Source organism: Syzygium oleosum, unplaced genomic scaffold (assembly GCF_021117445.2).
Source record: "Syzygium oleosum isolate NSW1041296 unplaced genomic scaffold, Sole_v2.1 Sole_v2.01, whole genome shotgun sequence".
NCBI lineage: Eukaryota > Viridiplantae > Streptophyta > Magnoliopsida > Myrtales > Myrtaceae > Syzygium > Syzygium oleosum.
The window spans coordinates 36,277,133-36,297,367 of NW_026607485.1; the positions used below are offsets into that span (position 1 = coordinate 36,277,133).

Below are 20,235 nucleotides of genomic sequence, written 5' to 3' on the forward strand. Positions count from 1 at the left end.
TACCGATCCAGCACCATTACATCACAAAATTGGTGCACGTACTAGCCAAAGAATAAAGAGCAAGATCGGCACAGGATCTCCCCGATACCTTCGTAGTCAACTTTACCTGAATGGTCACTGATACCTTCAGCACCTGCAGTTAGTTATTTGTGTTCATAGTTGGAATCACTGTCTTGGCTCAGGTCTTTCCGTTCCTCCGAATCCTGTCGAAAATTGGACTCGCCACCAGTTCTTTCGCAGAAGGCCGGGCAGTTGGATCTGGATCCATCATGACCTGAGGAAGTCGAGAACGTTGGAAAGCTACCGGGTTAATGGATCTTTCCAAAAAAGCGAACAAGAAAACGACGAGTCCCATTGAAAGAAACGAAGACACAGCACCTTCAGCAAATTCTGGAAATGCAGTGAATGGCCAGGTAGAAAAGGCAGATTTCCCTCTCTAAGACTCAGAAACTGAGGCCCAGACTTCGTCAAAGTCGACCCTGTTACAAGCTCAAACGCAGAAGCTCCCAAGGCAAAAATATCAACCTTGTCAAGATGATCAAAGTTCTCATTCAGGATCTCATGAGGCATGTACCGTGTATCACCCTCCTGAACGGGTAGGCTGTTGTTAAGGAGAGTCGCACAACCAAAATCACCGAGCTTGTATACACCATTCTTGACATAAATGTTATCCAGCTTGACATCGAGGTGGGCAATTCCTCTGTCATGCATAAAAAGCAATACTTTCGCAAGCTGCAGGTATTTGGACATTAGCAATGGTAAATCATGGGGACCAAACATTAACCTTCATGACAAGATTATAAAAGTAAAATCTATAACAATAGACCACTATATCTTATCCAAGGAATTGAAGTTGAAGGTGGTCTTTAACATATATAAGGAGGGAAGGAGCTATAGCCTGCTTTCCCAGGTAAATGCTTAAAATACTTAGTAGAATAATGACTGCAAAGAACACCAGTAAAACCTCTTGGACAAACGATGTAGTGTTACCCCATTCAAGCAAGATTTTTCATCTTATTCTCCATTTTTACACTCACACATGCTAGACATATTTCCAACTATTGTTCTTCCAGTCTGCAAAGGAGGGCAAACACACAATTATCCAGCATTACATGTCCACAAGAATTTTATTGATCTTCAACACATATCACCTTCCCCCTAAAGATTGAAGCTTTGAGGTTTGACTCTTTAACAATTGCGAATAAATATTGAAAAAAATGCTTTTGTTGCCACTGCATATTCAAGATTTAAGTAACAATGTGGAATCTGCTTATGAAATGACCCTACTACTATAGGAGAGGAGACTATGCTCATTTAGCGCTAGAATCAATCCTTAATTCTAAATGCTATTGACCATTGCTTCATGGATTGGCTGATATAAGTAACTTAATAAAGGCCATTAATATCATAAGACATTGCTATTAACATATGAACTTGTGGTTAACCTGATGTAGAGTTGTCAGTGCGTCATATTCGGTTAAAAGTGAAGACTTCTGACTGGACAAGTTGTAATCACAGAGCTCCATCTGAATGTAAAGATGCTCATTTTCGAACCAAGAAGAGTAATATCCAACAATGTTCTCGTGAGAGCCTGTAACAGACATGCTAAGATGATTATCAGAGAAAATGTTGCAGCAGACATACAAAATTGAGGATAATGTAAGCAGCATTAATACCTAAAGCTGCCAAAGATTGTACTTCCATCAAAGCTGTTATCCTGCACAATGGATATCATGCTGTTCAGATAAGTGGTGAATGTCTGAAAGCAGTGCATGAGACAAATACCGTTCTCTGTCTTCACACAATGGCCTGATGATCTGCTTTACAGCATACAAGCAACCATCTATTCTCTTTAAAACTTTCCAAACACGACCAAAGGTACCAGCTCCAATTTGCTGGGAAGAGTTAGCAAATTGACAAGTCAAGCCAAAAGAAACTTGAATTTCAGTATAGTAACGAGGGGCAATATACTATATACTTTAATTTTGAATGGAGACCTCAATTTCATGGAAATCGGTGTGGTACTGTGAGGGACAATCTCCTCCAGTAACAGAAGAGAATAAGCCTGCATATTGTCGCATCTGTTAAACAATTAATGTAAATAAATGTCTTAAACAAAACACCGAACAAATCATTAGCAATTTCTCATTATCAATTTGTCCTTTTTTTAAGACATGGCATAAATAGTATACACAGTTTTAGAAGATTTGATTATAGACATACCAGCACTTTTGGACCTTTCATTTCCAAATGGATCTACGTCAGTCTCTGACGCATCACTGAGATATGGGTTTCTAATGCAAGGTGGGGGCATGACCCTACAGTGTAAAGCAATGGAAGACTGTAGGACATAACTGTGTATCTGCTGCATACCATTTGATACTTTTTTCTCCATTTTAGCATCTTCAGTTTCCAAAGTATCCTCTGCAAGATCCTCTATTTGTTTGACTTCCAGGAAAAATTGGACTTTGAGGATTCAAGGTTACTTGATCCGAGGAAAGTCACAAAAATAAACACCTCAAAGTTTGAACTTCTAACAGATAACAACTATGACAGCAGGAAATTTTGACATCAAGAAGAGAAATGGCTGATTAGAGCTAAAGTGTATATCTTTGCTTATGTGCTGTGCCATAGGTGCATGGAGATGAAAAAGTTGAATCAAAACTACTCAAAAATGGGCATTGACAACGTAGAAAGTTTGAACACAAGAAGCAAAGCCGTGATCAAATCTATCATGTGGCTATGATATGTCTCAATAAGCATGTGCCGAAGACTTCGGTAAAATACATTGATTCAGTCCCTACAATGATCGCTTTCCTTCAATATTTTTTGACTTGCTCAAGCAAGAGAACCTGTCTGGAGGCTCTAGCTCTTTGCAAACTTCGATGAAGTTACTATCATAATCTTGAGGCATTACATATAAAAGCATATGATCCCTCAAAATTAAAACAAGACTCCACAGATTGTGAAGCACAAAACCTGATCTAGCATCATCGTTGACTTCATAGGAAAGGATACAGCTTACAATGAAAAAACTTTCTCGATACTATCATTGATTAGATAACCCGCAAACTTTGCAAATCTAGAGAATCATCCCCCAAAGCGAAAACCAAGACAACATTCATTTCACACATTCCAATTCACATGAACCGTTCACCTGCTTTATTATGCATACTTAAAAATGATGACACTTATAGAGTAGATCTGTCTAGCTGCCGTATTCCCAATTATTTGGTTCAAAAAAGGAGAAATGTCCATCTAATAAGTGACATGGTTGAATGAATACACCAACAGAGTAGAGTCCAACTATTCCATTGGAGGAACCCACCGAGGAGAATAATTTTTCATTTATTCGCTGGACCGAGACAAAAGCTCTAGATTCACTTTCTATCCCAAGTGTATGAACCCGACATTCCGTTTACGTCCTACAGTTATTCATGATCCTGCCCGCCAGGACCATTGACAATGAGGCCACTGCATTCTCATGATTGCCCACAATCCATGTTAATTGGTGCCTAACGAATTCGTTTCGAGCTACTGGCATGTGAGAAAGAAAACCTCTATGAGAAGCATCGACAGCGCAACGAAAACATACCTTGCCGAAATCCATTGCTCTTAGTCGTATTAAGTTTCTCTGGTAACGGAGCAGCTCTCTCGGCTCGTGGGCGTTCGTCTTCCCGGGATTGCTCCACCACGTCTCCCGACATTTCTCACTCTCTCTCTCCAAGTCGTAAAGACACGCACGCACGCACGGAGGCGGGCTGCAGAGGCGGAGGAATGGGTAGAGAGAAGGTGATGGCAATCAGTTCTGCAGAGGACGAGGTTCTTAGTAGGTGAAGATGATGGGCGTTGCATTCACACATGCAAAACTAATGTGCCCACATATGGACAAATTCTTCTCTCAAAAAGCTAGAGTAATTACAAAAGAGAAGTCAGTATGAACGAGCAGAGAAATCAGGCAGGCGCTGACGCAAGATTGGGGATGAATCTGGAGAATGTCTTTGGTGAATTAATTCTTTCATAAACTTTTGGGATGAACGAAGTTTTCTTCTTATCTTCCAACAACTCGGAGCAGTTGGTTTCACTTTTGTCCCCCTCGACTATCTTCAGTGGCCTTTTTAAGTTACTCGAAATGACCACATCAAGCATCCATTCAACCAATTCAACCAATGACAAACACACAAAATGGTATATACACTTACCATCTTCCATCAAAAAATGTCTTTCATATCACGTATTTTTGGTTGAGTAGACGGATGGCTCGACTCTTTCAAAAAGAACCAAACGATTCGCGACGTCAACCTCGTCCCCTTCAAACCGACACCACCGCAACACCATCAGATGCCGCCTGGGTTTAGTCTCCTAGCTCAGCCAAACTCGACAAGACCAGAATCGGGTCCGTCTTCCCTCGATGGAGCCAGATTTGCCTTATCGAGAAATCAGGTAACTTGTCACAAGAAGATTTATATGAGAACATGTTCTACAGTGGAATTTGTTATTGGCTCAACCCGAGTACATCGAGGATAGTGTCGAACTATAGAGGAACAGCAAACTTAAGGAAGAAAAGAAGACGAATAGACTCTTTTGTTTTCTTTCTTTATATTTCGCCCCATTAAGAAATTACAAGAAGACTTGCCTTTATATAGGCTTGTTACATAACTCTTAATCTTAATCTTAAATCACTCATAAATATATCTAACATTCCGAGAAGATAGATTCCTAGAAATTTACAAAACATTAAACTAAACATAAAATAGACTCTTGAAAGCAACATTACAATAAAAGAATCTTCACAATTCGTACACCAATCTTGGGAGCCGAACGACATCGACATCGATAACGAGGTAGCCAATCATCGACAATCATTAAAACCGACAAAATGTTTAGTGAGTCGATAACTCATCCATTGAATCGACGAAACGAGAGGGAGATGGGGACTTCTTCAGATAGTTTCTAAAATGACCATTTGAAGCTGTGTATGGAGAGTAGCACCAGTTAACTCTTTTGGATCTTACCACCATGGGAGCCCCCTATTCAGTGAAGATGCCGAAGAAAAGGCTCGGAAAATCGAGCGGTTACAGAAGGAAGTGAGGAAGAGACTTCATAAAGCAAACTGAAAAAGTACTGTTATGAGAATTATAGGGATAGGGATGTGGGATATTATCATTATTTGCAAGTTTGTTTTAAGTGTATTTAGGATTAATTGCTTTTAATCTAGATTAGGAATTCGACAATATTGTTGCTAAGTTATCTTTTTTTCTTCTGTATAATAAATACCTAGAAGTTCCTCATTGTTATGCACCCTGTTTAGTCATTACATGAAGTTTACTCATTTGAGATGGTCCTTTGTTATCTTCCCTTTGTATACTTTGTCGGGGTAGTCGTTTTTCCCCGATCATCATCTCTTACCCAAGAGTTACCCTCATAATTTTTATTGGATTTTGTTTAACGGGCGACTTGTTAAAGCAACCAATTAAGGAAACTTTACAATTTCTGATATACTTATCATCTCGCATTATGCATAATCAGTACTTTCAAAATTGAATTACTCTAAATAAAGTATGCTTAACAAGTCTTCCTATTGGGTGGGGGGAGGTGGGGGCGGGGCAACTTTACCCTTTTTTTTTTATGACGAGAAAGTCCGCTTCGGATGAATAAATTTTGGACTCATAATGGGCCTCACAATATAAAATAATTGTACTTTGAAGGATATAGTATCCTTGGTCTCCACTGCTAATTATGATAGAGAGAGATCTCTCTATATACTAATCATCCACAAATCAAGAGAGATCAACCAATTCAACTTTGTACTGTGCGCATTTCTCGGTGTCTAGCTTTCTCGGCTAAAGAGGAGAGAGAATCTCGTGCTTATTTTTTTTTTGGTCTCACTCCTCTCTATTATGTATATTTGCGCTCACGAGAATCGAATCTCGAACCTGGTATTTTACGACCTTACCTTTCAATCCCTTTACTAGAGGGCCGCATGCTTATTAGTATAATCTCGAGCTGTTGATAGTCATGGCGTGCGTGGAAATCTCTTCGGGAGTCTCCATCATTGTTGACCAGCATCTAATCACCGACCCATGTTTTGATTAAGGCATCGATGACGTTTCCACCGGAGGACTAAAGATTAATTACCGATTAATGGACGGTCCCAGACGCGTGGGCATTGTCAAAAGCGTTCCTTTGAGGACCATTAAAGCAGATTGCACGATCATTGCCAGCAATAATTTGCGGTGTAGATTTGCAGTTTGGTCCTTCTGGTTTTTGGGGAGCGCGTTTCTCGTCCCCTTACTTTCTTTTTTCATCAAATTATGCCCCCGGCCAGACGTTGGATCTTTCCACCCGCTTTCGTTCGACTGAAATCTTCCATTGTAACATCGATCACCATGCGCAAGGTGACTAGGTTTAGTCCTCGTACTTTGTCTCGTTCCTGAAAAAACCGTGCCTAATTTTTTCACTGAGAATTTAAGTATTATCATAACATTTCCATCTCAAGCCTCATGAAAATATGCAATAGACGTCAGCTACCAATATGTGAGGCATCCTTCTTAGGGATTACTAAAAATACTTCGCCTATTTTACTGTTCAATCACTAACTTGCACGACAATTTCGTGTCTAATTCTAATCTCACTGTATTGCAAAAGTGATTTGACATAGTCTTAAGAAATGAAAACATAGAAAATGATTACGCCAGGACAAGCTCATCATTTCTAGGATAACAGGATTTTTTCTTTTGGTGCCAGGACCGGACAGCTCTAGACAACTCGATTGGTTCTGTAGATACCAGCGACTCCAAAAGCAAGAATCGTTGAGCAAGAATTACGACTGAACACTTGAGCATGCTGCAAGAAAGATGAAATAGGTGACTTCCCACAGATCAAATAACTGGTTCAAAGCTTAAAGCTGATGTCTGTACAATTGGAATGAATTATATCAACATTAGGAACAGCAAGCACCCACAGATTCTTCATGGCAGATAGCAAAGGATAATCGGACTCTGGGATGAACATGGCTTTTCAATTACACGGCATATCTTAGCTTGGGGTCGGGCCTACAACACCATTTGCTAGTGCCGTTCCCATTTACCGATCCAGCACCATTGCAGCACAAAAATTGGTGCACATACCAGCCAAAGAATAAAAAGCAAAATTGGCACTCGATTTTCCTAATACCTTCGTATTCAACTTCACCCCGAATGGTCACTGATACATTCAGTGCCTGCAATTAATTATTTATGTTCGTGGTTGAAATCCGATTACTGTCATGGCTTAAATCTTTCCATTCCTCCGAATCCTGTCCAAAATTGGATTAGCCACCAGTTCTTTTGCAGAAGGCCGGGTGGTTGGATCTGGATCCATCATGACCTGCAGAAGTCAAGAACATCAGAAAGCCACAAAATCAACGGTTTTCCCCAAAAGCAAAAAACAAAACAACACAAGTCCCATTGAAAGAAACGAAGAAACGGTACCTTCAGCAAGTTCTGGAAATGCAGTGAATGGCCAGGGAGAAGGGGCAGCTTTCCCTCTCTAAGATTCAGAAACTGAGGCCCAGATTCCGGCAAAGGCGACCCTCTTATAAGCTCATATATAGAAGCTCCCAAGGAAAATATATCAACCTTATCAAGATGATCAAAATTGTCATTCAGGATCTCCTGAGGCATATACCGTGCATCGCCCTCCTCAACGGGTAGGCTGTTATTAAGGAGAGTCGCACAACCAAGGTCACCAAGCTTGTACACACCATTCTTGACATAAATATTATCCGGCTTAACATCAAGGTGGGCAATTCCTCTGTCATGCATAAAAAGCAATGCTTTCGCAAGCTGCAGGTATTTTGACATTAGCAAGTGTAAATCATGAAGATAAACCATTAACCTTCATGACAAAGATTACGAAAAATAAAATCCATAATAGGCCACTATATCTTGTCAAAGGAAATGAAGATGGTCTTTTATATATGTAATAAGGAAAGGAGCTTTAGCCCAAATTTCCATTGCACTCTCACTGCATTATCCAGGACTTGATCATTGAGATACTTGAATAAGTGATAACCCGAAAACATCTTATAAATAATTGAAGATTTGTGAACCACAGTACGATAGAAAGTCACAAATACTATATCTCATGGAAGCTCATCAATAGCATTCACGTAGCCATTGGTCACCCAAATCCTATACTAGGAAGTGGATAGTCTGTGTACTCTTCCAAGAAGGAAGAACTTTTTTACTTTCATTTTTTGTAACTAAACCAATCGTTTGGAAAGGAGGTGCCACAATCATAAATCCCACTTTTAAATTCTTTTGAGTAATATGAGCACCTAAAATCCCCACTCTATGCAAGTATGATGAATTATATATGATGGATGACCGGATGGGATGTGATCATGATTGAAACAATCATAAACCCAAAGTGAAGAATCCCACTTGAATAGTTAAAATATTTAGTGGAAAAGTGCATGCAAAGAACACCAGTAAAACCTCATGGACAAACGATGTAGTGGGCCCCATTTAAGCAAGTTTTCCATCTTATTCTCCATTTTTACACTCACACATGCTAGACATATTTCCCACTTTTAATTCTTCCGGTCTGCAACTGAACGTAGATGCACATTTATCCAGCATTACGTGTCTACAAGATTTCTATTGATCTTCGACATGTATCACCTTCCCCCTAAAGATTGAAGCTTTAAGGTTCGACTCTTTAACAAGCAAAAATAAAAATTCAAAAAAACTGCTTTTCTTTCACTGCATATTCAAAATTGAAGTGACAACTTTACTGCTTACGAAGTGAACCTAATACTTGAGGATCAATCCTTAATTCTGAATGCCATTGAACTTAGCATCATGGGTTGCTTGATAGAATAACTTAATAAAGGCCATTTATATCATTATAAATTGCCATCATCACATAAACTTGTGGTTAACCTGATATAGAGCTGTCAAGGCGTCACATTCGGTTAAACGTTTATACTTCTGACTAGATAAGCTGTAATCACAGAGCTCCATCTGAATGTAAAGATGCTCATTTTCGAACCACGAAGAGTAATATCCAACAATGTTCTCGTGAGAGCCTGTAACAAACATGCCAAGATTATTAGAGAAAATCATGCAGCAGAATACAAAATTGAGGTAATGAAACCGGCATTGATACCTAAAGCTGCCAAAGATTGTACTTCCATCAAAGCTTTTCTCCTACAATACAGTGGGTATCATATTCTGTTCAAATAAGTGGTGAATGTCTGAAAGCAGCGAGACAAGTACCTTTCCCAATCTTGATACAATGGCCTGATGCTTTGCTTCACAGCATACAAGCAACCGTCTATTCTCTTTAAAACTTTCAAAACACGGCTGAAGTTACCAGCTCCAACTTGCTGGGAAGAATTTGCAAATTAACAAGTCAATCCAAAGAAACTTGAATTTCTGTGTAGTAAAGAATAGCTATATACTATATTTGCAAAAGGCTTTAATTTGGAATAGAGACCTCAATTTCATGGAAATCGGTGTGGTACCGTGAGAGACCATCTCCTCCGGTAATAGAAGAGAATAAGCCTGCATATAGTCACATAACAATAAACATACATAAACGTCTTAACTGAAACAGCGAACAAACCATTCACAATTTCTCATTATCAATTTATCTTCTTATTTTCTAAAGATATGGCATATATAGAATGCACAATTTAGAAGACTATGATTATAATTCGTACATGCCACATGAATCAATAACTAACAGGCAATATACACATACCAGCACATTTGGACCTTTGATTTCCGAAAGGATCTATGTCAGTCTCTGATGCATCATTGAGATATGGGTTTCTAATGCAAGGAGGGGGCATGACCCTACAGCGTAAAGCAATGGCAGACTGTGGGACATAACTGTGTATCTGCTGCTTGCCATTTGATACTTTTTTCTCAATTATAGCTTCTTCAGTTTCCAAAGTATCCTCTGTAAGATCCTCTATTTGCTGACTTCCAGAAAAAATGGGACTTTGAGGATTCACGGTAACTTGATCTGACGAAAGTCACAAAGGTAAACACCTCAAATTTCCTCAAATTTGAAGTACTACAGATAACAATTATGACAATCGGAAATTTCAATAAGAGAAATGACCGATAAGAGCTAAACTGTATATCTTTGTTTATGTGCTATCTGTAGGCGCATGCAGATAATTGAATCAAAACTACTCAAAAATGGGCATTGACAATTAGGAAAAGTGTGAACACACGAAACAGTGATCAGATATATCAAGTGGCTATGATGTCTCGACATGAATGTGCCCAACACTTCGGTGTAATATCTCGATTCAGTCCCTCAAATGATCACTTTCCATGAACATTCTTTGACTTGCTCAAGCAAGAGAAATTGGATGGAGGATCCCGCTCTTTGCAACTCCCATAATGTTATCATAATCATTATGCATTACATATAAAAGCACATGATCCATACTCTTCCAATCGCAGAAGCACAAAATCTGATCTAGCATCATCATTAAAATGATCGACCTTTAAAGAGGTAGATAAACAATTTCAGGTGATTATATGGATCTCAAAGGCTTGATCGAATTCGTAGCAAATAATACAGGGTACGCTAAAAAAATTCTCTCAATACTATCATTGATAAATTACCCACAAACTCCACAAATCTAGAGAATTATCCCCCAAAGAGAAAATCAAGTCAACATTTATCTCATACATTCCAATTCACATCAACCACTCGCCTGCTTAATTATGCATACTAAAGATCACGATACTTATAGAGAAGATTTATCTAGCTATATTCCCTACTGATTGGTTCAAAAAAGAAAAAACGTCCATCTAAGGTGTGACACGGCTGAATGATTAAACCAGCTGAGTAGAATCCAGCTATTCTATTAGACGACCCCATCAAGGAGAAAAATTTTCGTCTATTTGTTCGACCCTGACAAAAGCTTTAGATTCACAGTCTATCCCAAGTGTAATAACCTGGCATTCCGTTACATCCGATAATTATTCATGATCCTGCTCGTGAGGGCCATTGACAAAGAGGCCAATGCATTCCTCATGATTGCCCAGAATCCTCAAACATGTTAACAGATTTACAATAATATTTCGGGCATCTAAAGAAATCTATTCGAGTTACTAACATGAGAAACGAAAAATTTTCAAGAGCATCAACGGCGCAGCTAAAACATACCTTGCCGAAACCTTTTGGTCTTAGTCGAATTAAGTTTCTCCGGTGATTTAGGGCAATTGTCCTGCATGGATAGGATGGGGAAATTCATGCCAAGAATATCACATCAAAGTCAGACAAAGCAGAGAACAACATCACATCTACCTTACCTTGTTATAATCCAAGCCGTTCACTAAATTTTGATTGTCCGGGGTGATATAATCCGGAGTACTGCATCCACAACAAAGACAACACAAAACAAAGTTGTCGAGGAAAACTCGAAGTTAACGAACCCCATTTATTCTGCTCAAAGCAGAGTAAATACATCGACACACAAAACCAGGCCTAACTTCCACATTTTTGTCTTCATTGTCAAATTCCGCTTCACCGGCGGTGATGTTTACCTCCAACTTCGTTCTTTCACAACAGCTTAAAAGCGCATTTGCTAATTCCAACGTAATACAAAGATGCTACTTTCAAATCCAACGTGCATCTCCGTCAAGCAACCACACAATACGACACTATTCGTGGCGTTTAAGCCCTCCGCGCTTCCCCCAACCCCCAAAAAGAAAAGTTAAAAACGGAACCGCCAGCTCCTCACATAAACCCATCGATCGAACTCCAAACGAAGCCAATAAAGCCAAAGAGAAAGAAATCAGAAATCAGCTTCACAGGCACACAGGGCACCGTCGATTACCAGAAGAAATCCTGGCTGAGGATGCAATCGGCGCCGGCGCCGGCGCCGGCCTCGCCGTCGTGAGCCGAGGCGGAGTGGAGCGAGGGATCGGGCTCGAGGAGGCTCGGGAGGAGAGAGGGCTTGGGATTGGCAGCGGAAGGAGGTTGGCGGCGATGGTGGTCGGGGTGGAGAGAGAGGAGGGACACCTGCCCTAGCTGGGCCTCCCAGCTCTCCGCCGCCGCTGTCCCCTTCGCCTCGGCGGCGCTCCACCTCCCGCCGCCGCCGGCGCGGCCACCGGTTCGCTTCCCGCTCTTCCTCTTCATCTCTCTCTCTCTCTCTCTCTCTCTCTCTCTCTCTCTCTCTCTAAATCTCGAATTTCGCGGATGTTCGGGAGGTCACTGCTGCGAGTCTTGTCGGCTTCGTGAAAAGGTGCGAAGCGATTCAAATTTCGCGCGGGGTTTGATCGGGGCGGGGCGGAAGGACTACCGTGTGGCCTGGTCAACTGACTGATCAGGACCGTCCATCTTGTGGACTTTAATGACGACCTCTTTCATCGGCTCTCGACCTTTTTCTTCCCCCCGAATAAGTGCAAAATGGTCGGGGCGAGTACGAAGTCCAACTAGCTCGATGTCGATGATCGTCGAATTAAAAATATATAAATTTCACTTGGTAAGCATATATTTTTTAAATTCATATAAAAGCTGCGAAGAATTATATGGATTTACGACCTGGACGAGAATCCATTTTTTCATAGAATCGTGGAACCGCTTTAATAATGTTTTTAGGCGGAAATCCAATCAATTGAAGGTGTGATTTTTCGGGTCGCAATAGAATAGGGGGCGATTGGGCCGAGGCAGATGGCCCGTTGGCTCGACATGACCTAATTGTGAAGCACTTATGTTTACTTATTAAATTCAGTAGCAGCCTTGTAGGTTCATTCACATCATATCTCAAGTGACAAGGAAAAAAAAAAGGTGGTCTTCTCATAATGTCACTCTCTATTCTAAAATCGAAAAATAGATTAGATACGATTAAAGAAAAGATTAAAAAAAGAGAGAAATGATTTTTGAATTTTGTTCTATATGGATTCAAATTTCTTATTATTATATTAATAATTCAAAATTCTTATTATTTTTGTATTTTATTATTAGTCCCATTCAAGAATTGTCTAACGAATCCTTGATTCAAAATGAAGAGATAGATAAATGTTACAAATGATTAATTGATCTCTTTTTCCATCTCCTTCACTCTATGTTTTTGTTAATCCCATTTATATTGTTTGATGAATTAACAACTGTAAATTAAACTTATTCTTTCATTTGAATTGGTAAGGGCACGTTTGGCAAGTTGCCAAATAGTAACTATTTATGTTCTTTTGTTCTTAGAATCAGTTTTGGAACAGAAATTCATTTGGTAAATTTTTTGTTTCCAGGCACAAATTTGCAAAAATTTGTTCCCACAATCAGTTTTAAAACAAAATCAAAAAGTAAAAAAAAGTAGCTTCTTGATTCTGGGAACAAGAATCAGAAATGGAAAAGAATTGTTCTTTTCTTCTTCTTCTTCTTAGTTTTCTTCTTTCTCCTTGGTTTCTTCTTCTTCTTCAATTCTGGCCTGCCGCCAGTGAGGGCAAAGGCCGCCCTTGTCAGAGCTAGCGTGGGCAACCCTCACTGCCGCCCTCACCGGATCTAGCAAGGGCGGCTCGCGACCTGGGCAAGGGCCGCCCTCACCGGATCTGGCGAGGGTGACCCTCTCCCAGGCCGTCGAGGGTAGCCCTCGCCTAGGCCGCTAGTCGCCCTCGGCATATCTGGTGAGGGTGGCGGCAAGGGTCTAGCCCTCGCTAAATCAGGCGAGGTCTACGATGCCCTCGTCGGCCCTGGCCTATGGCCGGTCGCCGGCCATGGCCAAGGAAGGGGAAGGGAAAGAAAAAAAAAAGAAAGAAATATAAAAAAATTCAAAATATTACTAAAATATTATTAATAAAAAGAAATTTTTTACAGTTACCAAACGCATTTCTGCTCTTTTTCTATTCCAATAATAGAAATTTTGGGTAGTTACCAAACGCCTTCAAATGCTTAGAAATTATTCCCGGAAAGGGAATAAAAAAGAATTATTTCTGAACAGAATTAGCTTCCGGGAACATAATGGTTGCTACACGCGCTCTAATTATACTTATCTTCGTATCTTGAAGCTTAGGGATGTGCTTTTATAAACATGTGTATAAAAAGAACACATTTCATTTAGCTCCTTCATCTTTATGCTTACTATAACTAATTATTTCGATTTTCTACTAGCAGCTTTAATTATAATATCAGCTCTCTTTATTGGCCTCACCAAGATACTATTTATTTGAAAGTAATTGAATGAACACATCGCATAAAAATAAATCTTTATGTGGTATTCAGAGACTCTATAGTTCCTAACTGGGTCAATTTCCTCTCCTTTTTCCCTATAAAAAAAATGAAATGATTAAAGTATTTCTATTTGGAATTGTCTTAGGTCTAATTCCCATTACTTTAGCTGGATTATTTGCACCTGCATATTTACAATAAAGACGTGGTCATCAGTTGGACCTTTGATTAAATTAATTAACATCTTTTTTAAGTGACCTCCTCACCTCTTTTCTTTAATTTAAAGGAGGTCGAATTAAGATTACTGTTCAATTATTTAAGTATAAATTTCGGACTAACCTAACCAAGACTGGAATCACGCTTTGCAGGATTTAAACCTCCGACATTGGGTTTTGGAAAGCCACGTTTTACCGAACTAAACACAGAGCGCTTTCTTATCTTCTTATCATTATCATACTAGCTAAAACTTTAAAGAGAGAGAGAGAGAGAGAGAGAGAGAGAGAGAGAGAGAGAGAGAGAGAGAGAGAGAGAGAGAGAGAGAGAGAGAGAGAGAGAGAGAGAGAGAGAGAGAGGAGTTTTTCTAACCCAAATACATCTTGTACACATAAGACTATCATATAGAATATGATACAAAAAAAAATGATTATGTATGTTTGATTTGAATCGATTTCAATGAATCCTTCGTTACTACTCATATGAGAAGTAATAGGTAAGGTTGATAGGATTTGAACACGTGACATTTTTACCCAAAACAGTCACACTACCAAACTACCCTACATCCTTTTCAATTGGTCTATAGCGTCATTTTATAGAATCCTTCTCTTGTTTTCAAAATCCGTTTTTTTACATTGATATATCCAAGTTATCTTGCCATTCCTTTTTTTTATTCTCATGTAACATATAATAATAATAATAATAATAATAATAATAATAATAATAATATAAGGCTTATCTACACATGAATATCTAACCCATCGTAAAAAAAAACTAAAAAAAGGAATATTTTTTGGGAATGCTCGGTCGGAAGGCACATCTTTTTCAGTTTTAAAAAAAAAAACAAAATCTTATCTACTGAATCATTGTGCATTTCAATTGGAATTAGGAATTCCGTGTACAAATACAAGCAGTCCTTAACCACTTACATATATATTATATAGAATCATATATGCATTACCATTAGGCATTACAATAAAAAAATACAATAAGTAAAAAGAATAAAGAAGGAGGTTTTAAAATGCAAGATCTAAAAGCATATCTTTCCGTGGCACCAAGTACTCTATGATTTGGGCTTTAGCAAGTCTTTTGATAGAGATCAATCGTTTATTTCCGGATGCATTGGCATTCCTTTTTTTTTTTTTCATCATAGCTATTGACATGTGAAGGGGTGAAGAAGATTAGACATAGAATCAAAAGATTTGTGAGTAATCCCTCCCCTTCTTTTTTTATCGATAAAATAGAATTCGATACAATATAACAAGTAGAAATTTAATAATAAAAAAAGGAGGAAAGAGAAATAAAAAAGTAGATTCAACCTCGGCGAAATTCGGGTTTAGTCTCCAATTCCATCTATAAATAATATTTTGAGAACAGAAATGTGTCTACGGCAAGAAGATCATACAAGATCTTTTAATGAAATACTGTACATCAAACTTCGATTCAATATATACCAAAATATTAGTTTGTTGTTTTACTTGTTTTTTATTTCTTTTTTTTCCTTCCTTTTTTCACATAAAGTAGAAGAGTTGGTTGAATAAAAAACGTGAAGGATTTTCATGGCCAAGGGTAAAAATGTCTGAGCAATGGTTATTTTAGAATGTATCAACTGTGTTCAAAACGGTCTTATTAAGGAATCAAAGGGTCTTTCCAGATATATTACTTAAAAGAATCAACACAATGTGCCTCATCGATTGGAATTGAGAAAATTTTGTCCGTATTTTTACAAACATAGGATTCATTGGGGAGATAAAAGAAATAACTCGAATCAAGTGCTTATGTGTCACTCTAATAAGGAACATGAAAATGACATATTCTATATATACCATATTATTGTAGTTAACAAAATTTAACTAACTCAAAAAGCCAAATCAAATCCAATATTTAGAATTCGAAATCTTTTTGGATCAGATTGAAATAAGATTTGGGGGATAAGGAATAAACAAACCATGGGAAAATCCAAGCGAATCTTTCTTAAATCCAAGTGATCTTTTCGTACGTGTTTGCCCCCGATCCAATCAAGGGATCGAATTGATTATAAAACATGAGTTTAATTAGTTGATTTATTAGTGAACAAGGGAAAATATTTTCTAGATGGGTAAATATATTAACCATAAAACAATAATGATTAATTACCATTGCTATCGGGCCAGCACGGCCCCCACTTTTTAATTTTTTTTGTCTGTGTTTTCTCTCTTCCTCAGTAAATTTATATTTACAAATGCCCAATACTTACCTATCTAAAATCCTCACAAATTTTCTTTCGCCAATGTCTTTTCCTTCTCAATCTCCAGTTAAGTGTATATTTTCGCTCTCAGTCTCTCAAGTTTACTCATAATAGTCTGCATTTGTCTTTGGAGTGCAATATCTATTATTGGGACGCGTTCGAGGATTCAACATGAAAATTATTGGAGCTCTTCAACTTGCAAGATATGTAAATTTGGATGTGCGTTATGATGTTAACCAAAACGTAAATACAATTCACATAACGAATTTGCCTCCATCGGCTTTGCTAGGGAGAGAAGAACTTGGAATGAGATCAATTTGATGCTTAATCTTTCTAAAAGGGGAAAGCCCATATTTTGAGATCAAGAATAATGTTCTATCTATGTATTGATAATTCCGTGAAATTTGGAACTTGAACGTTTATCACTTGATTTCAAGTCGCATTTTTACAAATCGCCACTCGATGGCAAACATGGCAGGATCACAAGAATGACATAGGTTATACACGACACAAGCACAACCGGGGCAAAAGCACGAACTGGGTCAGACCATGCACGGCCCGCCGGTATAGAGGGTCGAGTATGTCCAACACAATCCCTTTCCCGCCACTAGCCATTCGAATGCAAAGGCCAAAACGTCGATTTTGAAATGATCGACTTCTAGAATGACGAAACCAGTACTAAGAGTCATGCAACCTTTATATATATTTTTTAAAATCAATTATTTATACAATGTGTATTTGATAAGTGTTTCTCTTCACTATCTAAAAATACTTTCGAGAAAACTTGAAAATCTATGAAGTCCAAAACATTTTCAAGAAGATCCAAGAGGCCAACCGAACTCTTTTGCGTGAAGGCCATGAATAACACGTATTAGCAAAGTTTGAATAGTCAAATATTGACCGACATGTCTAGAATCTTTGCGAGGTCAATGACAGGTAATGCAATATGATATACATTGTTCAAAGTCACATGGACATCGCAACTCCAATTCAAAGTCAGCAGTATAGTAATTGTCTTTAGATTTATCCGCCACTTATCAATTTAGATGAATCAAAACCTTGAAAGAACACATATAAAAACAAAGGGTTAAGTCCATCATTCGATTAATATCTTATTGTAAAGTATTGTAGGCCCGCCACTCGAGCCTCACCTAATACATGTGGGTGGGATAATCTGCACGCATTCGTTGAGATTAGTCGAATTGAAGATTCGGGGATTCATATTATTGAAAAAAAAAAGTAATAGAAGAAGTTTTTTGCACAACTTGTGTGTGCTCATTATATCATTTAAATGAGTTTTAAAGATTCCAAAACAGCAGCATGAACCATGGATGACCTATAACCAAGTTGACCCGATCTGGGTCGAGATTTCAGGCTGCAGAAATTACTGGAGACATGCTAAAAGTGGCAAGCTTTGTATTGGGATTTGCTAGTGACATTTCTCTATGAAAAGTACTTCAATTTTTGTAATACTACATGCTTAATAGAGTTTTTTTTAATTAGTATGCTTAATACAGTGATCAAGAATGAGGGAGTGACTGCAGAGGAACTTTAACTTTGTATGTTCATAGTTCCCTTCATTGACCTCCAAAAACTCCCATCGTTGACTTTGTATTTTAGACGTTGATATTCTTTGCCAGTGGTTACTATTCTTGCATGGTTGTGCCCATTATCAAGGCAAGTTGAATTTCTTTAAGCCTAAACTCGTGATCATTGACTTCAAAATCGAAAACCTCCGTAGTCTTTCCCCGTACTTCATCTTAGCTTATAAATACGAACCATCCTGAACCAAGCAGATATCACTTTAATCCTCCACCAAGTTTCTCGCCTCTTTTTGTTTCAACTCTGTGTTCTGAGTAGAGAAGTATAGGACCGAAAGGAGATGGAGTGTAGGCCACTTAACATCACCATAGTCTCGGCAAAAGGTCTCAAGAAGGGGAAAGACGTCCCGCAAATGCTTGTGTACTTGGAGGCCAACGTCTCCACCGATCCCAACACCAAGCAGCGGACTCCAGCTGCCAGGGAAGGCGGCAACAGCCCCGCCTGGACCTTCCCCATGCAGTTCGTCATCGACGCGGCTTCCCTCCAAAAGGATGGCCCTCTTTTGATTCTGAAACTCAGATGCCAACGCCCCGGCGGTGATCTTGACATTGGAGAAACTCAGGTGATGTAAGATTGATAACATATATGTGAGAAAAGAAAACGGAAGTCTCTATCTTTGGGAACAAAATTTTTCATTCACCTTAGAATGCAACGTAAGTGTGTAATTCTACTGGATGTAGTATCGAATCTTAATCGGATCGTCAATGAAATAAATGTGCCACTCAATGGCAGACCTAGAAACCTAAGCTTATACGAGGGCGAGATAAGAAAACTTCGCTGAGTCTAGTTAAGGAGGCAAGATAAAGGAGTTTCATATAAAACTTGACAAACCATGCACATAATTGTATTCAGGTACCCATCAAGGAATTACTCGAAACGGCTGGCAAGGACAAGGATCCTAAGAAAGCTGAATATCCGGTAAAGAAACCGTCTGGTAAAGAGAAAGGCGAATTGAAATTCACATTCAAGTTCGGGGAAAAACTACCAGGGGGATTTCCTTTCCAAGCGCCACCGAGCATGCCGTATACCGCGGCAACGACCCAAACCCCGATCAGTTATCCACCGGTAGGATATCCTCAGGCTGGCCTTGGAGGTCGATACGGGCTGCTTCCTCATGGAGGGTCCAAAGACGTGGCTCCGCCATTGTGATCATATCCTCAGCCTAGCTTCGTAGGAGGATACGGGTTCGGTCCTCAAGGCTGGCCTAGAGATGTGGTTCCGCAAGCAAGGTATCCTCAGCCGGCTACTAGTTATCCACAAGCCCCGGGCGAGTATCCTCAGCCCATTCCTAGCTATCCACAGGTCGGATATCGTCAACCTACTTCAGGATATCCTCAGCCCACTCCAAGATATTCGGCTGCATATGGCTATCAACAGTCGGTGCAGGTGCAGCCGCCACCGCCACCGCCTCCGCAACTGAGAGGCAACATTAATGGTTTCGGAATGGGAGCCGCATTCGTTGGAGGCGTCGTTGGTGGTATGGTGTTGAGTGACATAGGGCCCATTTGGTTCGACTTTGGCGGAATGCATTTGGGGGAATGCAAATACCTTTGAGTTAAAGGGGTTTTCCGAAATGCAAGTAGTGTTTGGTAAGTGTTTTTTTAAAATCAACATGGACTAAAGGACTTTTGCTAATTTTTTTTTTTAAAAAAAAAAGCTCCGGTGGAGCTTAACCACCGGCCACTGCCGCCGGCCAGATCTGGTTGCCAGCCACCGCCGCCTGGGGTTGCCGGACCTCGGGCGTCGCCTGGGTCGCGCGACCCAGGCAGCGGTCGCTGGGGTCGCGTAACCTCCAGGCGGTGGTCACCGGGGTCGGGCTAGCCTTCAGGCGGCGGTCGTCGGCCGCCGGACCTGCCTCTGGGGAAGATGAATAGTCGTGATGAACAGTGCAATTTGCATTCCGAAAATGCAACTTCTCAAAGCACCTCCACCCTTGCATTGGCCAAAAGTCCCTTGGAGAGCATTCTAAAAGAAATTGCATTTCTCCAAAGTGAGTAAAAAAAGTTGTCAAACAC

At 39.5% G+C, this 20,235-nt stretch overlaps 3 protein-coding genes across 4 annotated transcripts; 1 reads left to right on the forward strand and 2 right to left on the reverse strand.

Annotated features, from left to right (window-relative positions):
* Nucleotides 1-87: 87 nt before the first annotated feature.
* On the reverse strand, nt 88-12,214 carry LOC115678641 (wee1-like protein kinase). 2 transcript variants are annotated; one of them, XR_008816594.1, is made up of 11 exons: nt 11,852-12,214; nt 11,325-11,385; nt 11,179-11,239; nt 9,751-10,017; nt 9,484-9,551; nt 9,264-9,373; nt 9,154-9,194; nt 8,928-9,073; nt 7,473-7,826; nt 7,214-7,368; nt 88-124 (listed from the first exon to the last, which is right to left on the reverse strand). XR_008816594.1 is itself a non-coding variant. In XM_030602041.2 (10 exons), the coding sequence occupies exons 1-10, from the start codon at nt 12,151-12,153 to the stop codon at nt 7,273-7,275; spliced, it is 1,506 nt and encodes a 501-aa protein (XP_030457901.2). In that variant the 5' UTR covers nt 12,154-12,214; the 3' UTR covers nt 6,845-7,272. The 2 variants fall into 2 exon arrangements, 1 of the variants encoding a protein (XP_030457901.2); XM_030602041.2 differs by lacking the exon at nt 88-124 and having other exon boundaries at nt 6,845-7,368.
* Nucleotides 132-2,437, reverse strand: LOC115678650 (wee1-like protein kinase). The gene is made up of 7 exons (XM_030602052.2): nt 2,224-2,437; nt 1,998-2,065; nt 1,786-1,895; nt 1,677-1,717; nt 1,446-1,591; nt 379-732; nt 132-274 (listed from the first exon to the last, which is right to left on the reverse strand). The coding sequence occupies exons 1-7, from the start codon at nt 2,393-2,395 to the stop codon at nt 179-181; spliced, it is 987 nt and encodes a 328-aa protein (XP_030457912.2). The 5' UTR covers nt 2,396-2,437; the 3' UTR covers nt 132-178.
* Nucleotides 12,215-18,500: 6,286 nt separating the features above from the next.
* Nucleotides 18,501-19,369, forward strand: LOC115680900 (protein SRC2 homolog). The gene is made up of 2 exons (XM_030604742.1): nt 18,501-18,782; nt 19,073-19,369. The coding sequence occupies exons 1-2, from the start codon at nt 18,501-18,503 to the stop codon at nt 19,367-19,369; spliced, it is 579 nt and encodes a 192-aa protein (XP_030460602.1).
* The last annotated feature ends 866 nt before the right edge of the window (nt 19,370-20,235 follow it).

Excerpts from the sequence above, each read along its gene's own strand:
- LOC115678650 (XM_030602052.2), bottom strand. The coding sequence starts at position 2,395 with ATGGAGAAAAAAGTATCAAATGGTATGCAGCAGATACACAGTTATGTC. Across the intron at positions 1,718-1,785 it reads TTGTGTGAAGACAGAGAACG|GATAACAGCTTTGATGGAAG; the intron begins GTATTTGTCTCA and ends TCCATTGTGCAG. Across the intron at positions 733-1,445 it reads CACTGACAACTCTACATCAG|CTTGCGAAAGTATTGCTTTT; the intron begins GTTAACCACAAG and ends AAATACCTGCAG.
- LOC115678641 (XM_030602041.2), bottom strand. The coding sequence starts at position 12,153 with ATGAAGAGGAAGAGCGGGAAGCGAACCGGTGGCCGCGCCGGCGGCGGC. Across the intron at positions 9,195-9,263 it reads TTGTATCAAGATTGGGAAAG|GAGAAAAGCTTTGATGGAAG; the intron begins GTACTTGTCTCG and ends ACTGTATTGTAG. Across the intron at positions 9,074-9,153 it reads ACAATCTTTGGCAGCTTTAG|GCTCTCACGAGAACATTGTT; the intron begins GTATCAATGCCG and ends TGTTTGTTACAG.
- LOC115680900 (XM_030604742.1), top strand. The coding sequence starts at position 18,501 with ATGGAGTGTAGGCCACTTAACATCACCATAGTCTCGGCAAAAGGTCTC. Across the intron at positions 18,783-19,072 it reads TTGACATTGGAGAAACTCAG|GTACCCATCAAGGAATTACT; the intron begins GTGATGTAAGAT and ends AATTGTATTCAG.